The sequence below is a fragment of the Purpureocillium lilacinum genome (assembly GCF_023168085.1).
Source record: "Purpureocillium lilacinum CBS 284.36 DNA, scaffold_7, whole genome shotgun sequence".
NCBI lineage: Eukaryota > Fungi > Ascomycota > Sordariomycetes > Hypocreales > Ophiocordycipitaceae > Purpureocillium > Purpureocillium lilacinum.
Window position 1 is genome coordinate 2,208,959 of NW_027072117.1, and position 17,679 is coordinate 2,226,637.

At 60.2% G+C, this 17,679-nt stretch overlaps 7 protein-coding genes and 1 non-coding gene across 8 annotated transcripts; 2 read left to right on the forward strand and 6 right to left on the reverse strand.

Moving 5' to 3' along the window:
- Nucleotides 1–231: 231 nt before the first annotated feature.
- On the reverse strand, nt 232–960 carry PLICBS_009568 (mitochondrial import inner membrane translocase subunit tim22; the record flags this gene model as incomplete). Its single annotated transcript, XM_018325178.2, has 3 exons — nt 232–582; nt 679–774; nt 865–960. 3 exons carry the CDS (start codon nt 958–960, stop codon nt 232–234), a joined length of 543 nt encoding a protein of 180 aa, XP_018176572.1.
- An 847-nt stretch (nt 961–1,807) lies between these two features.
- On the reverse strand, nt 1,808–2,819 carry PLICBS_009569 (uncharacterized protein; the record flags this gene model as incomplete). The annotated part of the gene is made up of 3 exons (XM_018325179.2): nt 1,808–2,442; nt 2,496–2,579; nt 2,642–2,819. 3 exons carry the CDS (start codon nt 2,817–2,819, stop codon nt 1,808–1,810), a joined length of 897 nt encoding a protein of 298 aa, XP_018176573.2.
- Nucleotides 2,820–3,258: 439 nt separating this feature from the next.
- On the reverse strand, nt 3,259–4,019 carry PLICBS_009570 (uncharacterized protein; the record flags this gene model as incomplete). The annotated part of the gene is made up of 2 exons (XM_065601672.1): nt 3,259–3,741; nt 3,798–4,019. 2 exons carry the CDS (start codon nt 4,017–4,019, stop codon nt 3,259–3,261), a joined length of 705 nt encoding a protein of 234 aa, XP_065457744.1.
- A 328-nt stretch (nt 4,020–4,347) lies between these two features.
- Nucleotides 4,348–6,143, forward strand: PLICBS_009571 (origin recognition complex subunit 2; the record flags this gene model as incomplete). Its single annotated transcript, XM_018325181.2, has 2 exons — nt 4,348–5,969; nt 6,029–6,143. 2 exons carry the CDS (start codon nt 4,348–4,350, stop codon nt 6,141–6,143), a joined length of 1,737 nt encoding a protein of 578 aa, XP_018176575.2.
- Nucleotides 6,144–6,514: 371 nt separating this feature from the next.
- PLICBS_009572 (uncharacterized protein) lies at nt 6,515–9,220 on the reverse strand (the record flags this gene model as incomplete). Its single annotated transcript, XM_018325182.2, has 2 exons — nt 6,515–8,607; nt 8,659–9,220. The coding sequence occupies 2 exons, from the start codon at nt 9,218–9,220 to the stop codon at nt 6,515–6,517; spliced, it is 2,655 nt and encodes an 884-aa protein (XP_018176576.2).
- Nucleotides 9,221–14,612: 5,392 nt separating this feature from the next.
- On the forward strand, nt 14,613–16,176 carry PLICBS_009573 (uncharacterized protein; the record flags this gene model as incomplete). Its single annotated transcript, XM_065601673.1, has 4 exons — nt 14,613–15,255; nt 15,421–15,496; nt 15,545–15,576; nt 15,893–16,176. The coding sequence occupies 4 exons, from the start codon at nt 14,613–14,615 to the stop codon at nt 16,174–16,176; spliced, it is 1,035 nt and encodes a 344-aa protein (XP_065457745.1).
- A 532-nt stretch (nt 16,177–16,708) lies between these two features.
- On the reverse strand, nt 16,709–16,810 carry PLICBS_009574. Its single transcript has one exon. It is a non-coding gene; the product is annotated as a tRNA-Leu (tRNA).
- Nucleotides 16,811–17,086: 276 nt separating this feature from the next.
- On the reverse strand, nt 17,087–17,631 carry PLICBS_009575 (uncharacterized protein; the record flags this gene model as incomplete). Its single annotated transcript, XM_018325184.2, has 2 exons — nt 17,087–17,221; nt 17,305–17,631. 2 exons carry the CDS (start codon nt 17,629–17,631, stop codon nt 17,087–17,089), a joined length of 462 nt encoding a protein of 153 aa, XP_018176578.2.
- Nucleotides 17,632–17,679: the final 48 nt, after the last annotated feature.

Here is a 17,679-nt window from a genome sequence, read left to right on the forward strand (position 1 = left end):
CGCAGGTCCGCATCCATGCATCATATCCCCCTCGTCCGTCCTCGTCGCAAATTCAAAGTGGAGAGATGTAGGTTCTCCCAACGCCTGACCCAGATGCTCTATGAGTGTAACCCCAAACGCCCGCATGAAAGCAACAACGACACCGCCTCCTTTTATAATACTACACGGCAAACCCGCTCCTTGCTATCATGCCGCCTCGGCCGCCTTGAGCAGGAGTGTCAAACCCAGAGTTTAGTCCTCCTTGGGCTGCCTCATCCAGGCGTCGATGGCGGCGCTAAAGGCGGCAAAGGCGGCGCACCCGCCGGCCATGCCCGTGGGACCAGTGTTCTTGGCGAGGATGGCGCCCGTGAGGCAGCCGGCGGCGACGCCGTTGGCGAGGTCGTTCTTGGCGCGCAGGCCCTCGATGCCGCACTCGATGCCCGAGAAGAGCGCGCCGACCTTGCCGAAGTTCTTGGCCATGGAGTAGGAGCGCGTGCCCATGTCCTTGAAGCCCATCTTGAGCTGCTGGCGGAGCGGCATCGACGAGAGGTTCTGCCCGGCCGAGTTGGTGACGGGGCTGCCGAAGGGGGTGTCGTAGGACATCTAGGGAGGGGGGCGGCATGTTAGCGAGGAGAGAGACGGCGAGTGGGAGATCGTGGAAGGCAAGGAAGGGGAGGCGCGGATCGGAGGACAACGTACAGAGGCCATGAACATGCCAAACAGACCGCCCATGCCAAAGCCCATCACGCCCGACATGACCGACTTGCCCAGGCACGACTCCATCGCGGCTTGAACCTATAGACGAATATTGTCAGCTATCAGTAATACCGCCACACCTGGGACACCCAGTTCTCAGCGGGCATCACCGCAATGGGCCGCACATACAGCTCTGACGTTGGGATCCTGCGACGCGCCGCCCGGCATCATCGCGCCCGCGCCGGACCCGCCCGCGGGCGGCGTACTTGACGGGAAGCCGTTCATCTCTGTGGTGGCTGTGGGCCTGTGTTTGCGGGAAAGAAGAAGCAGAAAACTGTTCGCTCGCCCTCTTGCGACAGAAGGCTGGAAGTCGTCGTCGGGTGGTGGTCGCGGAAAAGTCGTGGGGAGTTGTCGATGGATGATGATGGATTATGGAGTCGCAGGTGCTCGGCGGCAAGCTGCAGCCAAACTTCGCGGAGAGCCGGAGTGTAAATATTTCTGCCGCGCGTGACCGCCTTGAGGTAGCTTCCAGTGGCGGCTCCTGTTGCAAAGAGTCTCAGGGGAACGACGGGCTGACCGCTCGGCGTTGACGGCGGCCCCACTCTGCGCCGGCTTGGCGCGCGCGGTTGATGCGACTGCCCGACGACATCGTCCGTCCGATGTCTGAACTGTCCGGGTTCATGCCTCGTACGGTGTGGCGCCATCAGCGAATGCCCGTGTCTTGGAGTGAGGCACCATGAGCCGATACGTTGCAGATCTGAAAAGAGCCAGAAATGTGCCGATACATGAAATCAATTCCCATCACTGTCTGTACGAAGTACGTTATTCTGCGAGCAGAGAAGCCAGCGTCAGTCGCTTTACAAAGAGCTCGAATCTGGTCTGCATTTTCTACCCCTTTCACCCCGTATAGCAACCCTTTTGCATCGCGGCAAACCGTGTCCGCTGCTTTCCACGCGTAAGTCTCGCCCCAACTCAAGACAGCCGCCAGGCCGTCACTGCCAAGAGCTAGTCCCAAGTCACGATACCCTGCCATCTCGCCAAACGCCAATTCCTAGTGTCAAGTCAATCTGTTGTTTTCCCTGCTCCCAAAGCCAAATGAAGTTGGACGTTTTCTGGTCGTAGTTCTCGTCGTCTAGGCTTCCTCCACGCCATAGTATGAGTAGCCAGTGTCGTTGGAGGCGCTGGAACCGCCCTGGGCTGTCGCGTGGGCCATCGGCGATGCAGCGTGGCTCGACGATGCGCCCGACGCGTAGCCCGAGTCGCGGCCAATACTGTTTCCCCAATTAACATCGTTGAAATGCCCGTGTCCGGAAGAGTCGCCGTGGCCAGGAGGCGTGGTGGGCGTGTCATACCGGGCCGCATTCTGTGCGAAGGAATTGTGCTGCGGGAATGGAGCTTGGGCGGCCACCAGCAAATTCTGAAGCTGGTAACTGGTGCTGCCCGCCGAGGGATGGCTGTGCGTCGAGCCAGGCATCTGGACCATGGGCGGGTAATATTGCTGCCTGGGAACAGCATATGCATTGTTCGCAACGCCGTGCTGCCTTGCGTTGTTGTTCATCGGTGCGGTAGGTGCCTGTGCCTGCACCGCGTTCGTGGCGGCAGGGCCCGCGGACTGTGCCAACGGCGACTGGGCTTCCGTTGCAGTCCTCTTGTTCGGCGGCTGCTTGCCGCGGGCGCCGCTCGAGCCTCCAGGTGCCTTTCTCTTGCCCGCCCTCTTGGGCTTGTCGCCAGCCTTGGCCATCTCCTCGGGGTCTTGGCCGTTGGCCACTGCAGTGGCGTCAGCCGAGCCTATAGCGGCTGCATCGATCCCCTCAACTTACCGAGCTCCTGAATGTGCTCGCGGACGAGGTCGACCGACTTGGGCGAAAAGTGCCTGGTCGTGATGTTCTGAAAGTAGTGCTCGTCTGGTCAACCAAGAGTCAGCAGACGTGTCCGTATTCAACAAAGAAAGACCAGATCAACTCACAGAGCATCAGCGACGTATATCTACGTCGAGCGTTCTGGCCAAAGTGCTCCTGCATGTTGGCGGCGAGCTGAGACCACTCGGCGGGTGCCGGGGGGTTTGCGGCGGCCTTTGGCGAGAGGGGAACGACTGTGCGCCAAAAGTAGAGCTCCTCCTCGCGGGACCACGTCTTGCCGCCCATTTTGACGGCCTGCTTGCACTCGGTTGACGAGTCCAGTGATGTGTGAGGTGATGTTTGAGGTGAATGCGGACCGCGGGTGGATGATGGGTCGGCGTTGGTCTTGTTGTGGGATGGGGGTGGTGCGCCGCTTCAAACTGGTGGGAAGTGGCGTGCTTTGAACAGAGAAAGCGAGAGGTCATGCGGAAGATGATTTATAGCTGGTGGCCAGGTGCGCGCGGCCGACGAGCTAGCCGTCACGCCCGCTCGCCTGCGTCGCCCAGTGAATGCCCCGGTGCACCTCCTAGACGAGCTTCTGGAACAGCTAGGCGAGCCCATCGTGCTATCAAACCGCGAGCGCCCGCACGTCAGGGCCAGGGCAATGATTCACGCGCCGGACCCGCCACGCAATTCGCACTCGCAGCCTCCTTCGCTTAGCCATGCACCAAGATGGAACGGCGTTTTAGTCACTCCGCGAGAAGGGCCGAGGCGCCTGCACGCCCCGCGACGCAAGGAAGTCGGCGAGGTTCCGTTCCATTCTGGAGAACTGCGGCCGGGTCAGCTGAAATGGTCCTGTCGTGATATTGAGGTTTGAGGAGTTGCATACGATGCTCTTTTGTCGGAACGGAACGACGCCATCCCGCACCCAGAACCCCCAGCCTCCCATCATGTTGGCGAGCATCATGTCGGTAGTGAGCCTGTCGCCCACGACGGCGACGTGAGAGGGGTCCGTCACGCCCGTCTCCGGGTGCTGCTTGAAGTAGGCCATGATCTCGGCGCCGCAGCCGGGTTTCTTGACGGAGTGCGGCAGCACGTACACGCCGGTGCTCTTCTCTACCTCGGCAGCCTGCTTCAGGTCCTTATCCCAGCTCTTTGCGCCGGCCGTGTTGGAGACCACCAGCAGGCGGCGACCTGGATACTCTTTTCTCAGCGCCTCAAAATGTTGCTACGTTTTGTCAATGAGCCTGCGCAGGTAAAGCTGTCGGAGCTGGCCACCCATACCTTGTAGGGTTCATAGACCTCTTTGGCGTCAGGATACGCAAAGCAGTCGTCCTTGTCCAGCACGACGGCCTTGATGTTGGACTTGAGGCCCTTCTTGAGCAGAGCCTTGTCCAGGGGTATCGGCAAATCGTTGAAGGTCGGGACCGTGTGATGCGGCAGGCACAAGCTGGGCTTGAACAGCAGCCTGGTCACATTGGCCGATGCGGAGAGATTGAGATTCATTTTCGTCTATTTTCGAATGCCGTTCCCTGATCTGGAAATCTTGAAGCAACAAGGCAAATTGCTGGGACCGGCGTGTCGTTGAAGATGGAGCTAGAGCTGTCCAACGGCGGCAGCGCCTAATTCGCCCCCCTGGCGCCTAGTGGAGCGCCCCAGCCCATTAAACCCTCGACGCGTCTAGACGCGCCACAGGGCAACTGCGCAGCTGGAGAATATTCGGAAGCTGCGACTCGACTGCCTGCATTCATGCCACCGTCACCGCCGCCCTCACTTCGCAGCAGCTGACTCCCGCAGGCTGGCAACTCCATCTACTCCTCCCAGACCGCCAGCCATGCCGAGACGAAAGTCAATACAAGACGACGCCTCGGCGACCTCCGAGCCGCGGTCCTTGCGCAAGCGATCACCCGACGATGCGGCCGGCGATCTAGAAGCGACGCCGTCGAAGAGAAGACGCAGTGTTGCGTCCGACGCCGTCAATGGCGAGGCGGACACCATCATGGCCCTCGGCAATCCTGATACGACCAACGGTGAGCTCAACGGCGACGTTGAGGAAGCTCCAGATGACGGCCCAGCGCCTCCCCCAGTCACGGTCACTCCGCGCAAACGAGGCCGACCGCCGAAAGCTGCGTCACAGGCAGGGACACCCAATTCAAAAACGGGAACGACACCAATGTTCTCCACGCCCGTCAAACGTGCCGACTCGGCGACGACAACTCCGAGGAGGCAGGCGGCCGACCGATCGGCGCGCAAAAAGAGTGCTCGTGCGCTCATCGAGAATGTGGTGCGGAACGGCGACAGCGACGACGAGGACGAGGATGACGATACCCTTGTGAGGGAGATATACGAGGACAGTGAGGCCGACGAGGATGACGAAGATGACGCGCGGGGAGAGGAGATCCCGCAAGAGAACGGTGTCCCTGTCGACGAGGCTGCAACTCCATCCAAGACGCCTCAACGACGACGGCGGAGAGCCAAGTCCCCCACGCCGCCCAGGGACCTCCCACCTCACGAGCTTTACTTTACGCACAACAAGCCCGGTCGGCCAAAGACGTCTGACAACACGCTCAAGTCTCTTGCCCTACTCTCCCACGAGGAGTACTTTGAGGTCCTGCGCCAGCACAAGGATCGGCATGCCAGCGACATCGAGTATCTCGAGTCCCTGCACGCCGAGTCGTTCCCGCAGTGGGCATTTGAGCTAGAGCAGGCCTTCAGCTTGTGCCTCTACGGGTTTGGCTCAAAGAGAAATCTCCTGCAGCGCTTCGCCCGGCATCTGCACTCCCATGCTCCAGGTCGGCTCGAGACGCGCCGGACCGTCATCGTGAACGGCTACGCACACACCGCTACCATGCGCGAGGTTCTCGCTGTCATCGCCGACGCCGTCAGCCCCAAGCAGAAGCTCGCTGGCGCGCCCACCCCCGCCGCCATCCTCGCGCACCTCTCCTCCGCGGCGGCAGAAGAGGAAAACCTCGTGCTCACCCTTGTCGTCAACTCCATCGACGCCCCGCCCCTGCGCAAGCCCGGCATGCAGGCCGCCCTCGCGCAGCTTGCGTCCCACCCGCGCGTCCGCCTCGTCTGCTCCGCCGACACGCCCGACTTCCCGCTCCTGTGGGACATTGGCGTGCGCTCGGCCTTTTCCTTTGCCTTCCACGACTGCACCACGTTTGCGCCCCTCGGCGTCGAGCTCGACGTCGTGGACGAGGTGCACGAGCTGCTTGGCCGCACCGCCCGCCGCGTCAACGGCCGCGAGGGTGTCGCGTTCGTGCTGCGCAGTCTGCCCGATAATGCGAAGAACCTGTTCCGCCTGCTCGTCGGCGAGGTGCTCATCGCCATGGAGGAAGATGGTGCCGGCGCGTCTGACGAGGCGGCGGGTGTGGAGTACAGGATGGTGTACAACAAGGCCGTCGAGGAGTTTATATGTAGCTCCGAGATGGCCTTCCGCACGCTACTGAAAGAGTATGTCTTTGTTACCTTCCCTTTACTGCTTTCTTTTTCACAGTGCTGACGAGATGTAGGTTCCATGACCACCAGATGATTACGAGTCGCAAGGACGCCCTAGGCACGGAGCTCCTGAGCGTGCCGTTCCAGAAGGACGAGCTAGAGGCCATACTGGAGGATCTGATGTCTTGACGAGGAGTTGTGCACAGGTGCTGGCGTTCAGGTATCGGAGAAGATTAAAGGCAGTCATATATGCATAGCATGGGAGCATTTCTAGCATCATAATCAGTCAGATGATGGCTGAATCAAACACCGTGAACCTGGCACCCGCTGTGCTGCGAAGACGCTATGCGTCATGTCATATTTTGCTATTAGGTTTAGCATATCTGACAGAAGCCAGTTGTATATATCTAGTCATATCTTCATGATGATCGATCCGCAACCTCCGCCGCCTCCCAAGACGGACCGGTCTCTTTTTATATCAACAACAAAGAACCAGGGTACAGCTCTCCCTCCCCTCCCCAACGCCATGTAATGCATCCGCCGCGTGACAACGCATCCCATCATACGCCTAGGCTCTTTACACACGTCCACAGCACCACCGGCACAATGACGTTGTCGTTTCCGCCCGTGAGGACCGCCTCCGTGAGGCTCGCCATCGACGCGCACACCCCCGCGTTGCGCGCGCCGGCGAGCATCCCAACGGGCGGATCGTCCGACACGGGCCACCCGCCGAGGCGGAGCCACAGGGCCGTTGCCTCGAGGCCCGTGAAGACGGCGAGGGCGAAGGCGGCGCTGCCCTCGAGGCTCTTGCCGCCGCCCCAGAGCCATTTGCGGTGGCCGTAGCGGCGGCCGATGAGGGACGCGGCGGCATCTCCAAGGCCGACGCAGACGACGCCCGATACCATGCTGACGTCCCTTGTCGGAATCTCCCAGCCTGCGAGGTAGCCGGACCCGGTGCGGGGCAGCGCCGCGAGGGCAAGCCAGAGAGGGATGGCGCAGCCGATGAGGAGGAATATATGCGAAATGACCACAGGTCCGCGAAAGTCCCTGCCGTCGACGTAGGGCGCCAGGAAAGAGGCGATCGGTTTCGAAAGGGGCGGCAGCTGGCTCGCCCTCAGCAGGTCAAGTATCAGAAAGATGGCCAGCGCCAGCGCCAAAGCCAAAGCGGCATATGTCGGGTCAATAAAGGTCGCTGGCAGGAACATGCCCACCATCATGAAGTGAAACACCTTGCGCCTCGTGTCGACCTCGTATGTCTCCTTGAGACGGAACACAATGACCAGGCCGACGGCGATGATCATCAGCCAGTAGGCCGTGAGAATCAGCCTCGTGTTTGCCTCGCCAAAGTCGTCGTGGCGGACGTGCTGCACCCAGCCGTTTCCGCACTGCTTCGCATCGCCTGCTGGCCAGAGCTCGGGCAGGCATATCCATCTTTCGAGATTCGCGTTGACAACCTGGAACCGGAACCACGGCAGACCCCCAAAGGCATATCCAAGGCCCCAGCCTATGGGCTCCTCGCCTTTGAGGGCGTAGTTTTGAATATGCCAGCGAACGGCCAGCAGGATGACAGCCAGCATCGATGCGTAGACGTACAGGGCGTAGATCCATTTCCGTATCGTCGCTTGCGCGTATGTCAACTGTAGGTAAGGCAGCATCGAAATGGAAGTTGTGCGCTTCCTTCGGCCAGACGGCGTGTGCATTGAACTCCTGCGCTCAAGCTTATCCAGCTGGGTCAGGGTGTGTCTCCGAGCCGGCGAGCGAAACGCTGCATCTTGGTCACTCTTGGGGGACAAGCCAATGCCGTCAGCCGTTGTCGTGGCCTCTGAAATGGGTCCAAATGTGTGGTGTCTCTTTGGGCTCTCAAAAACTGGGGATCCACCATCATCGGATGAGTCGGGGTCATACGTGATCCTCTCGCTTGAGCCATAAACAATAGCCCGAACCTCGTTCTTAACGAGGTGCCAGGACAAGGTTGCACGTATGTCCCTCCAAACCTGATGTGGCCGGCTTGTACCTGGGCGGAAGCGCCATCTAGGGATCCGGGCGAGAGCAATGCCCCATCGGATGACGGGCCCGCAGAAGACCAGCGTTCCCAGGCCCCCAACCCAGAGAAGGGCCTTGAGAATTTGCATCTGTGGCGAGTGGGCCAGGATCAATATCGATATCAGCGCCACAGAGAGCAATTGAAGCTCCGCAGTGAGGAGGCTTGTTGTTGTAAGATGATGGAGTACAATGCACAGCGTCTGGTGCAAAGGATACAGGAGAACAAGAGATTCTTGGGATATGAGCGGATCCGCGCTGGTGAACGCCAAGTTCATCTTGGATGGACCCCATGTTAAAGGTAGGCATGACAGTGCCCAGTGAAGAGTGTCGAACGATGCAGTGTGATCGAGCTTGGGTATCAACGCTTGTGGGAGAGAGGAGATGGCGAGAATTATGCTGGGGAGAATGGCCACCGGATTATCGACGGAGACCAGTAGAAAGACGAGTAACGTAATCGTTGGCGGGTATAGTATCGGCGCCGGGTCAAAATCAGACGGGATTTGGAACGGGATCCATCGCGACGGGCGGCGATGCCGGTACGCCCAGGCGACGGCGCGCACAGGGTAAACAGCCAGCAAGGTTCCGCAGAGGAGGCCAAATAGCTCAAAGTCTGCACACAACGAGTCAGCTCGAGCCGTGTCGCATCAAAGTCCAGGCTCACCTTGGCGCCAAACATGGACGAGCGGGGCGACAAGATGGTTTGAGGAGACCATGCATCCCAGGGCAACGACGATGCCAGCTTCAGTGGCTCGGCGAACCCAGATTCTATTACGGCGCCACACATCAAGAGCTCGCCGCTTGGCCCTGTCTTCTTTCGCCAGAGCCTTGCTGAGAGCCTTGGTCTCGTCCTCCTCCAAGATGGCAGGCGACGGTATCGGAGTAGACGTGCCGGAGACGACCTCGTTGCGGCCCCTCAAGCCCTTGTGCAGCTTCGCCTTGGGCGCGGGCAATCCCTTGAGGAAGTGCTCGTCATCGGCCTCGGTGCCGCTCTCGCTGGCGGGCGAGGACTCATTGGAGAGAACCGGGAAGCGTGTCGGCGATAGCAGCTCGGCGCCATTGCGATGCGCGTGAGGCTCCTGGTACAGGACGAATCGCTCAGACGAATGAGGGAGCTCGGCGCTCTGGTGGTGGTACGGATGGGGCGACCGGTTCAGCACGCGCAGGCTGTCGTGATCGTCGAGGTTGGGAGCCGTCGAGGACTCGGCGGCGAGGTTATCTGGCATCGCGGGGGAGCATCGGGAGACGCCGTCGCAAAGGCGAGGTGCGGCAGGACGAGCGCGGGCTGGAGGACGGCGGCGGCGGCGGCTGCTGCTGCTTCAGCGGTCGGGGCGAGGGGGCATGGATGCTGTGCTATCGCATGAATTGCAGGAGATGGCGATGCTGCGGGCGTGGTGGAGCTCGCAGCTTTCACATGTCGGTGGGCTGACGACGACAGGACGACGGGTGTTGTTGGGACGAGGCCACCTCACCAGGTACGCGCGCGGCGGGCTTACAGTGGGTGCATGACAGCTGCAGCGGGCTGGGCAGCTCCAGCATCACGTGCGGGCCAAGCCATAGGTGGAAGAAACCTGGAAGCCAAGCCATCAACGCGGGTACAGCCTTAACCTAAAGCCTGAATGACACCATTGGATTTATTTACTTAATAAATTATGATATGCATTGCTTGTCGTGTCCTTGTCAGAAGATGAGATGCTGCTGTGTCTTGACTTGCAACAGGGATTCGGCCTGCATGCAGGCCGGTTCTGGTTACACCAGACGTGCATATCGGACCTGGCAGTCCGCATCCGAACCAGCAGACTCATCGTCTGGCGCAGGAGTCTATGTCCGGAGTCAAAGTTGCTGCGGCTAATCTGGGGGACTGGGGATAAAAGTGAGGCCATCTGTTGGTGTTCACCACCATGCAACTGTTGATGTACACGATACACGACGGACGATCACGCAGCACTGACGACTCTTCTGGTCCTATATGCCGTCATCGAGCATGTCCAGTCACCACCGTACGTCGTATGTCGGCCCGGTTACTGCAGTTGGACATTGATCTTCGCCAGCGCACGTACCTGGTAATGTTGTCGTTCGGCGCACAAGTTCGGTGTTGGTACTGCACTTACACGACATAACAGCAGGTAGCATCAATGCAGACAGTCATTCTCGCACAACCCGACCTACGCCCCGAAAAGAAGCCGGCTGCTCACAATGCCAGCAGCTGAGCCAGAGTTGTCAGGCTGAATGTCAAGCGGGCGATCCAGCGTCTTGTTAGAGTTGCATATTGAGACAACCAGAGCCCGCAATAGGGTAAGCGCACAGCCGGCTGCGGAAGAATTGAGGACAGGTCTTCTGCATCAACGCACTAGAACAGCTGGGAATCCTTTGTCCTCTCAGGGCTTGTCCTACATTTTGAGTGACCAGTGTCTCTTGTTTCCCTTTGTTTTTGTGCTGATTTGTAGATGGACCTAAGCTCGCACCACGGGAAAAGACTTTTGTTCGATGGCACCGTTCCAGACGCACTCAGTTGCCGTGAGTCCACTTATAAGGGCCATGCAGGGTAAGTCGCTCCTCGACGGAGGGCACCCTGGACTCCGAAAACCGTGGCGATGAATGGACACGGAGTCGTCGGCGAAACCCTGGCCTGATCATGGCGAACAAGTCCATTGTCTCTGGGGACGTCAAGGAGGGGGCGCTGCGCGACATGTCCGCCGCCTTTTTTTCGACGGACGAAAATAGCTCCAACTCAATTCCAGCCGCAAGAGACATCCGGACGCCAGCCGAGCACTAAGACACATGTCCAGCTCAGAGCCTCACATGGCGTTGGAAGCATGGAGCCGCCGCAGCGAGTAACGGCACTTGGTCATTGGACAGGGATGTGGCCAGACCCGGACGTGGCGGCGGCGGCGGCGGACACTCCTGACAGCAAGCAATCCCCAGACGACGACATCTGCGTTTTTGCATGTTGGCCGACCTCACAAGACGAGACAAGACGACTGGCACCATAGAGGCGACTAACACGTGCAAATGGCGTATGGCGAACGGTTAGATGCGCACCCATCGCACGGCGAGGAGGCAAGATGCTTGTTTGCCAACCTTGATTGACAATCTGGATCGTCATGGACACGCCCCCCATCCATCGGAAAACTCGTGGTGCTGGCCCGCAAGCACGCCGGCACGGTCGGATGGATGCAGGGCGCGCGCGCGCTCCGTCGCATGTGGTCGTCGTACGTACGTACAGTATTGGACATGTCGTTGGGTGATTTGTGCCGAGGAAACGCATGCCGTGTGACGTGAACTGGAGCAGTTGACCGGCCCAGTTGCGAATGCCCGCATTGATGGCTGGCGCATATACGTAGTACGCATGGCCGTTCCGTGCGGTTTGGTACGGAATACGCCGTGCCTTCGTATATACTTCGTACAGATGGGCAGACTTACAGCAGCACGGCCCCCTGCCCAGCGTGCTTCATGTCCATCGTCGTCGTGTGGACTGCCGCCGAACCAACAGAGCCAGCGAAACGCTGCGCTGCAAGTCAACGGGCTTGGCCACCAGCACGCACCACCACCATCACCCCCGGTTTCACCAAGCGGCAGCCGCAACACGAGCGAGGCGGCGTCAAGGTGGCCCGCCAATCTGTGTCGAGATCTGCTCCGTGCCGGGCAGTGCCTCCTGCAGCTAGCGGCCGGAAGGGAGGGGTGGGTGGTCCACCGTCCAGCCGCCGCCCGCCAGCTCTCTTTTTCTCGATGCGCCCGCGATCCCCGAACCCGAGCGTCGGGCGCCCGTTGGGGTCCGTCTTGTCTGTCTGAGACGAGAGGCTTGCACGCGGCACATGCGACGTGGCCGAGTGGCTTTCCCTCAGCCCGGTGTCAGCCCGGGAAGCAGGGGTGGTGGTGGGAATAGCTGTGGGCGCTGGTGGTTATCAGGTTGCCAGCGCATGGCAGGCAGGCTTTCTCACGTTCTCACTCTTACCTCTCGCGCAGGATACGCGAGCACCCACACACGGGGAAGGGGTGCGGCGGCGGCTCTGCTGCTTCCACAAGTACACCTAGGTATTCATACCCACAATCGCAGGGTCCAACGGACGGACTCTCTCCGCCATAGCCGCCGCGGGCCACTGCCACTGCTGCCCGTCATCGCGCTCGTATCGCATCGCCCAGCGGGAATGGGGCCGGGGCGGCCTCGGCTGGGGGGAAGCAAAACAATACGAGCGCGGTGGAGAGATCGCCTGGCAAGCAAGCTTTGGGACCAGGCTCGATGGGTAGCGTCGTGATGTCACGCCCAAAAAACGGGCGAGGCGCCATGATTAGTAGTAGTGCCCGCTACTGTGCTAAGGAGGAGTAGTGAGGTGGTGGTGGTGGTGCCTGAAGAACTGGGAACGCGCGCAGTAAGCATTGGGAACTTGTGTCTGTGACGATTCTTCTCGTCGACGACGACGATGAGGCGAGGCCAAGCAGACAAGCGTGGCCGACGGTGGTTTTCAATGGCCTGCGGGCTCGCATGAGGAATCGTGCGTTTTCAGCCTGCACACCTGCAGATGCGGACCAGGGGGGGGTTGAAGGCGGCGGCCGGCGCGGAGGAAGGTTCCATGGCGCGTCGTCGTCGTCTGGGCCAGGGATTTGCCATCGATTTGTTGGAACCTGGAAAACCCCAAGGCGAAAAAAAGCGTGCGTGCTGGGCGTTTGCGGCGCTGTCGAGCTGCAGCTCCCTCCCCCCCGGGTGGTGGATCGCGTCCCGCTAGCGGGCTTGGCCGCGCCATGGAAAAAAGATGCAAGGATTGGTTCCTTGGACGGAAACCTGGAAGGATGGCTGGATGGATGGATGTCGATGCCAGTGGAGCGGCTCAGCTGGGCTGCGAACGCGGAACATGCGCTGAAACCCGCCGCCGGCCAGGGCCCTCCAGCTGTTGCCCAGTGGTTCCAGCGCATTGCAGTGCAGTCAGGTCCGTGCTCGCTGTGGGCTTTTAACCCACCTACCGACAGAGCCGCCTGCCTCATGCAACGCATCCGTCGTCGTCGTCGTCGTTGGGCAGGCCATCCACCTCACGCCCCCCGGTCGGTCGGTCGGTCAGTGGTCAGCAGAAAAGTCGATAGGTTGACAGCGGCATTTACAAGTACGCACCAGGGATACAGAGACATGCATCACGTCGTCGTCGCTGCCATATCACCCGTGGCGCCCCCTCCTCGCCCAGCCCCGTCGAAACGACAACGTGCCGGCGGGCCCCAAAAGGCAAATCGACGACGGCCTGGCGCCTCCACCGCATTGTAGCCTTTGTGCGTCTGTCCTTGTCCCGTGCCTGTAATAACGGGCTCGTCAACGACTTTCAGTACCACGCTTCCCGGAGCTGTTGTATGATGTAGGTACGGCACGGTACGACAGAAGTCAGGATCACCGTGGCACGGGCGGCGGGCGGCGACGTCGACATGGAACGGCTGGGGGGCTTTGGGGGGCCGCCGCCCGCGCCTCTCCACCCGCTCAACGCCCGTTCCCTGCTCAGCTGCGTCACCAGCGGGACTGACGCGGCACCACCAGCCAGCGGACTCCGCTGCCGGAGGAACGAAGGACAGGCGATACGGTACTCGTGCGTACTTTGTAGGGAGCCTGCGGCGGCGGCTGTGTCTATGTCTGTATCCGGCGTCTGCCCGCTTGGCTGCCGACACGAGCTGGGTCCCGTCTCGTCAGCCGGGGGTATCATTCTTGGTTTTCCTTTCCTTGCTCTGCCCCTTTTACGAGGGTTCCTGCGTGCGATTCAAGGTCTGGCTGGGTCTCTTTTTTATTTTTATTCTGGGGTGGCTGGACGTGACGCAGGCGAGCGAGCCGCGCCGCAGGAACAAGGGGACCACCGCAGCAGCCCGCCCTCGTAAAATGATACAAGCGGCCGAGAACGGTAACAGAAAAAAAGCTACCTCGCTAGCAGAGTCGCAGCCGCCGTTCGTTCGGGGCCAGCACACACGCACTCGGGCTTGGCTGACGGAGTCGGCAGCCGGTCCCGCCACCAAGCCGCCCAGCCAACCCCCCCCGGCACTGCTAGTAAGTACCTAGTAGTAGTACATGGGCAACTTGGTAGCAGCACATCATTGTCTTCACCAGCTTCGCCTGCTGGCGATATCCACTCCTCCACTCCTGCTCGTGCACCCTCCCGCCGCACCCCCGGGAACACTGCACAGGTGAGGACGGACGCGACAATCCGGCACACCGGCTGCCGTGGACGCCACCTTGACCTTCACCCCTCCTCCTCCACCTCCCTCTCCTCCTCTTCCTCGACCTCTCCTGTCCAGTATCACTCTCTCTCTTCTCCTCCTCCTCCTCCGCCATCCGACCGCCAAAGAGAAGCGGGCTGCCTGCAACCAACCCTCCTCCCCTTTACCACCCCCCAGCCGTTCGTCTCGACCCGGGTCCTTGCCATTGGGAAGCACCGCCCTCGTCACCTTGCTCTCCGTGTCCACCCCCGTCTCGCCATCGGGCTGCTGTCCTGACCAGTCACGGACCGCTCGACTGCAACGAGGCGGCTCTGCGGGACCCTCTTGTGGCATCTGCAAACCTACATAGGCCATCCCGGCTGTCGACTGCACCTCGATTTGCTTTTGCCTTGCATCTCTCCCAGTGCCACCACATCTGGGCGTTTTAAAGACAACATGGCTCCCATCCCTGTCTTCGACCATGACCGTGAGCATCACTTGGAGGCTGGACTCTTGAGCACTGTGGACCAGGAGAAGACTGCTTTCATCCAGGACCGCTCCGACCAGCGCCTGTCAGAGGAGCTCGACCGGCCCCAGAAGGAACCATCCCGCAGGATGTCGCCCTCTCGCAAGCTCGCCGTGGCCGTCGTCTTTGGTCTGTTCGTCAGCCTAGGCCTCACTGCCGCCAGGGATACCACCGGCCGGAGGAGATGCCATGACGTTGTCCGTGGCGGCTCGGACCACCAGGCCAAGGTCGTCATGGCCGAAGTCCCGGAGGTCAAGACTGCGTCTCCGGACCTTCTTCACAGGCTTCTGCATGCCTACCTGCCCCAGAGGTTCCAGGACGGCGTGTACCCTTCCGACGACCATGCCCTGAAGGCTGTCCACGAGGAGGATCCCGCCGTGGGCACCGTCCTGGCAGAGCTGGCCAAGCGTCAGGAAGGGGGCGCGAACACGACGGCCGCTGGCGGCGGTGCTGCCAGCGAAACACCTACGCCGACGCCGACGCCGACACCGACACCATCGCCGTCTACGCCGTCCACGAGCAGCACGCCGTCTTCCACATCGCAGACGCCGCCATCCTCATCATCAACACCAAGTAAGTCTTGATGCCTCTTCACCCCAAAGTGATATCACCATGTATTAACACATCGCAGGGGAGTCGACTCCTAGCAGCGTGTCTACCCCTCCGACCTCCTCCAGCACTCCCGTTCCGCCAACCACCAGTTCAACCCCGGTTCCCCCGACCACTTCCACCCCGCAGACCTCCTCGGAAAGGCCCTCCAGCACCCCCTCCACCTCCCAGGAGCCCTCTTCTTCCTCTGGTACGTCCACGACGAGTGAGCCCAAAACCAGCTCGGCGTTTTCTTCCTCTACGAGTGCTCCAGTGTCCACGTCCTCTTCTTCCAGTACGTTGCCAGTAGATAGCTCTTCCTCTTCTTTGACCTCTCATTCTTCTCCTCGAGAAACCACGTTCTCAACAAGAACAACCACAGCATCGACGTCTGAGCCACTTCCGACGACGTCGACATCCACGCCGCAGACAACTGGTATGTCGGACGTGATTTATGCTGCTGTGCTTTTGCCACGGACCAGGGCGCTCCAACGTCGCGGCATCACCAGCAACGCGTGTCATCCGACACGATGTCGCCGCAAGCGCGGCCGAACCGAGGACTGGATTCCGGACCACAGGATGCGAGTTGCTCTGACGTGATCATTTGCTGACTGAGTTATAGAAGAAGAGTCGTCCACTTCGGTTGCTCCCACCACCACCCAGGAGACCGTCACCACCGGCTCCGTCACCACCTCGAGCGCCGTGCGAAAGACGCTGACCACGACACTGCCCGACGGCGGCGTCACCACCCTCACGTCGACCTCGTGGGTCGCTGTCGTCCCGACCGGCACGCCGACCGGCACCTCCGGCAACCCCGACCTCCAGAACGCCGCCCCTCGGAGCCACGGCGCCGCCGGCCTCGTAGTCGCGGTTGGTGCTATCCTGGCTGGCTTCATGCTGGCGTAGGAGCCCAGCAGACAAATAATTGTTTAGGTACCTGTTTATGTAGTTTAGTCGGGTTTTAGCGGTGGCATTGCATTTTCTGGGCATGGTTGCGTGTTCTTTTTTCACGAATTTCCTACCCATTTCTCTCCTTTATGAATGTCACAATAGAGCGGCAACTGCATCAGCGCAAGGAAAACTGGACTTTAGATTGGATTGCACCGGCGGCATAAGGTACTCGAGGGCTCGTTGGGAGTTTGATATAAACGGGCAAAGGGCACATGGACTGCATATAATAGCAAGCACATGAATTTGGCAGTTGTCACTTGTGTGGGAATATTCCTCTCGTGATCACTCCAAAGTAGCTATCCCATGTCTGGGTAGGGCGTCCGTGTGTCGTTCAGATGCCAGTACAAGCCCCTTGCCAGTGGCAATTGCGACTGTTCTCTAATGAGAAAAATGAACGAAACCAACTTCCTTGGTTAACAGGCCGACATACGACTTAATTGAGCATTGCTACCCTCTGCAAAAATGTAGGATCAAACCGCAAAAAGAATGATGAGACTGGGACTCGAACCCAGGAGGATTGCTCCATCAGGAAATTAATGCTAAGATTTTAACCTTAACCTGACGCCATAACCAACTCGGCCATCTCACCAATTGGCTGGTTGTTGAGGAATGTGGCTCCTAATTTTCCTTAGAAGCCGTGTCCATTCCCCCGTACTGACCGCCCGTTACCTGGCCCAGCCAAACCGCAACAACCAGCAAAGCCACCCAGGCAGCACATTGAACCCCGATCGACAACTTGAGGAATAGATCATGTATTGATGGGTATAACCAAACGCCGTAGACTCCGCCAGCCATATGCCATGTATCGCACACTTCGATGTGCCCTCCACCCGTCCCACGCCTTTGCGTCTCGCAGCAGGGCCGTCTAACCGGGCCCGATCTTGGGCATGTCGTGGTGCTCGCTCAGCTTGGACAGGTACGTGTTGAGCTCCTCGACTCGCTCCTTGTGCGTCTTCAGCAGCTCCGGCCGTGCGCCCGAAGCCCGTGTCATCTCGAGTAGCTGCGCAAGGCGTCTGGTCAGCCCTGGTACCACAACGCCGTCCGGCGCGATCGCGGGGGAAAAGAGAGTCGTCGCAAACTTACCCTCTTCTTCTTGACCTCGTCGTACCGCCGCTCGGCTTCCGTCTTTTGAGGCGCGGGCGCATCGTCCTCCTCTCCGCTGTGGCCGTCCTTGTCCCGCCGCTCGTTGTCGTCATCGTCGTCGGCGTCGCGCTTGTCCTTGCGCTTGCTGCCCTCGGCCTTGCTGCTGGTGCTGGTGCTCTTCACGAGCGCCTTGTCGCTGTCTTCGCCACTCGCGAGGTTCTTCTCCAGGTCGGACTTGTCCCTCTTCTTCTTCTTCTTTTGCACTTTGACGCCCTTGATGCGCAGGGCGCCGCCGCCGCCGACGGCTGCGTAATCGTCTGAGGGCATGGCGCAACGGCGACGCTGTTTGCTGCCTTTGCGCGATGACAGCCTGGG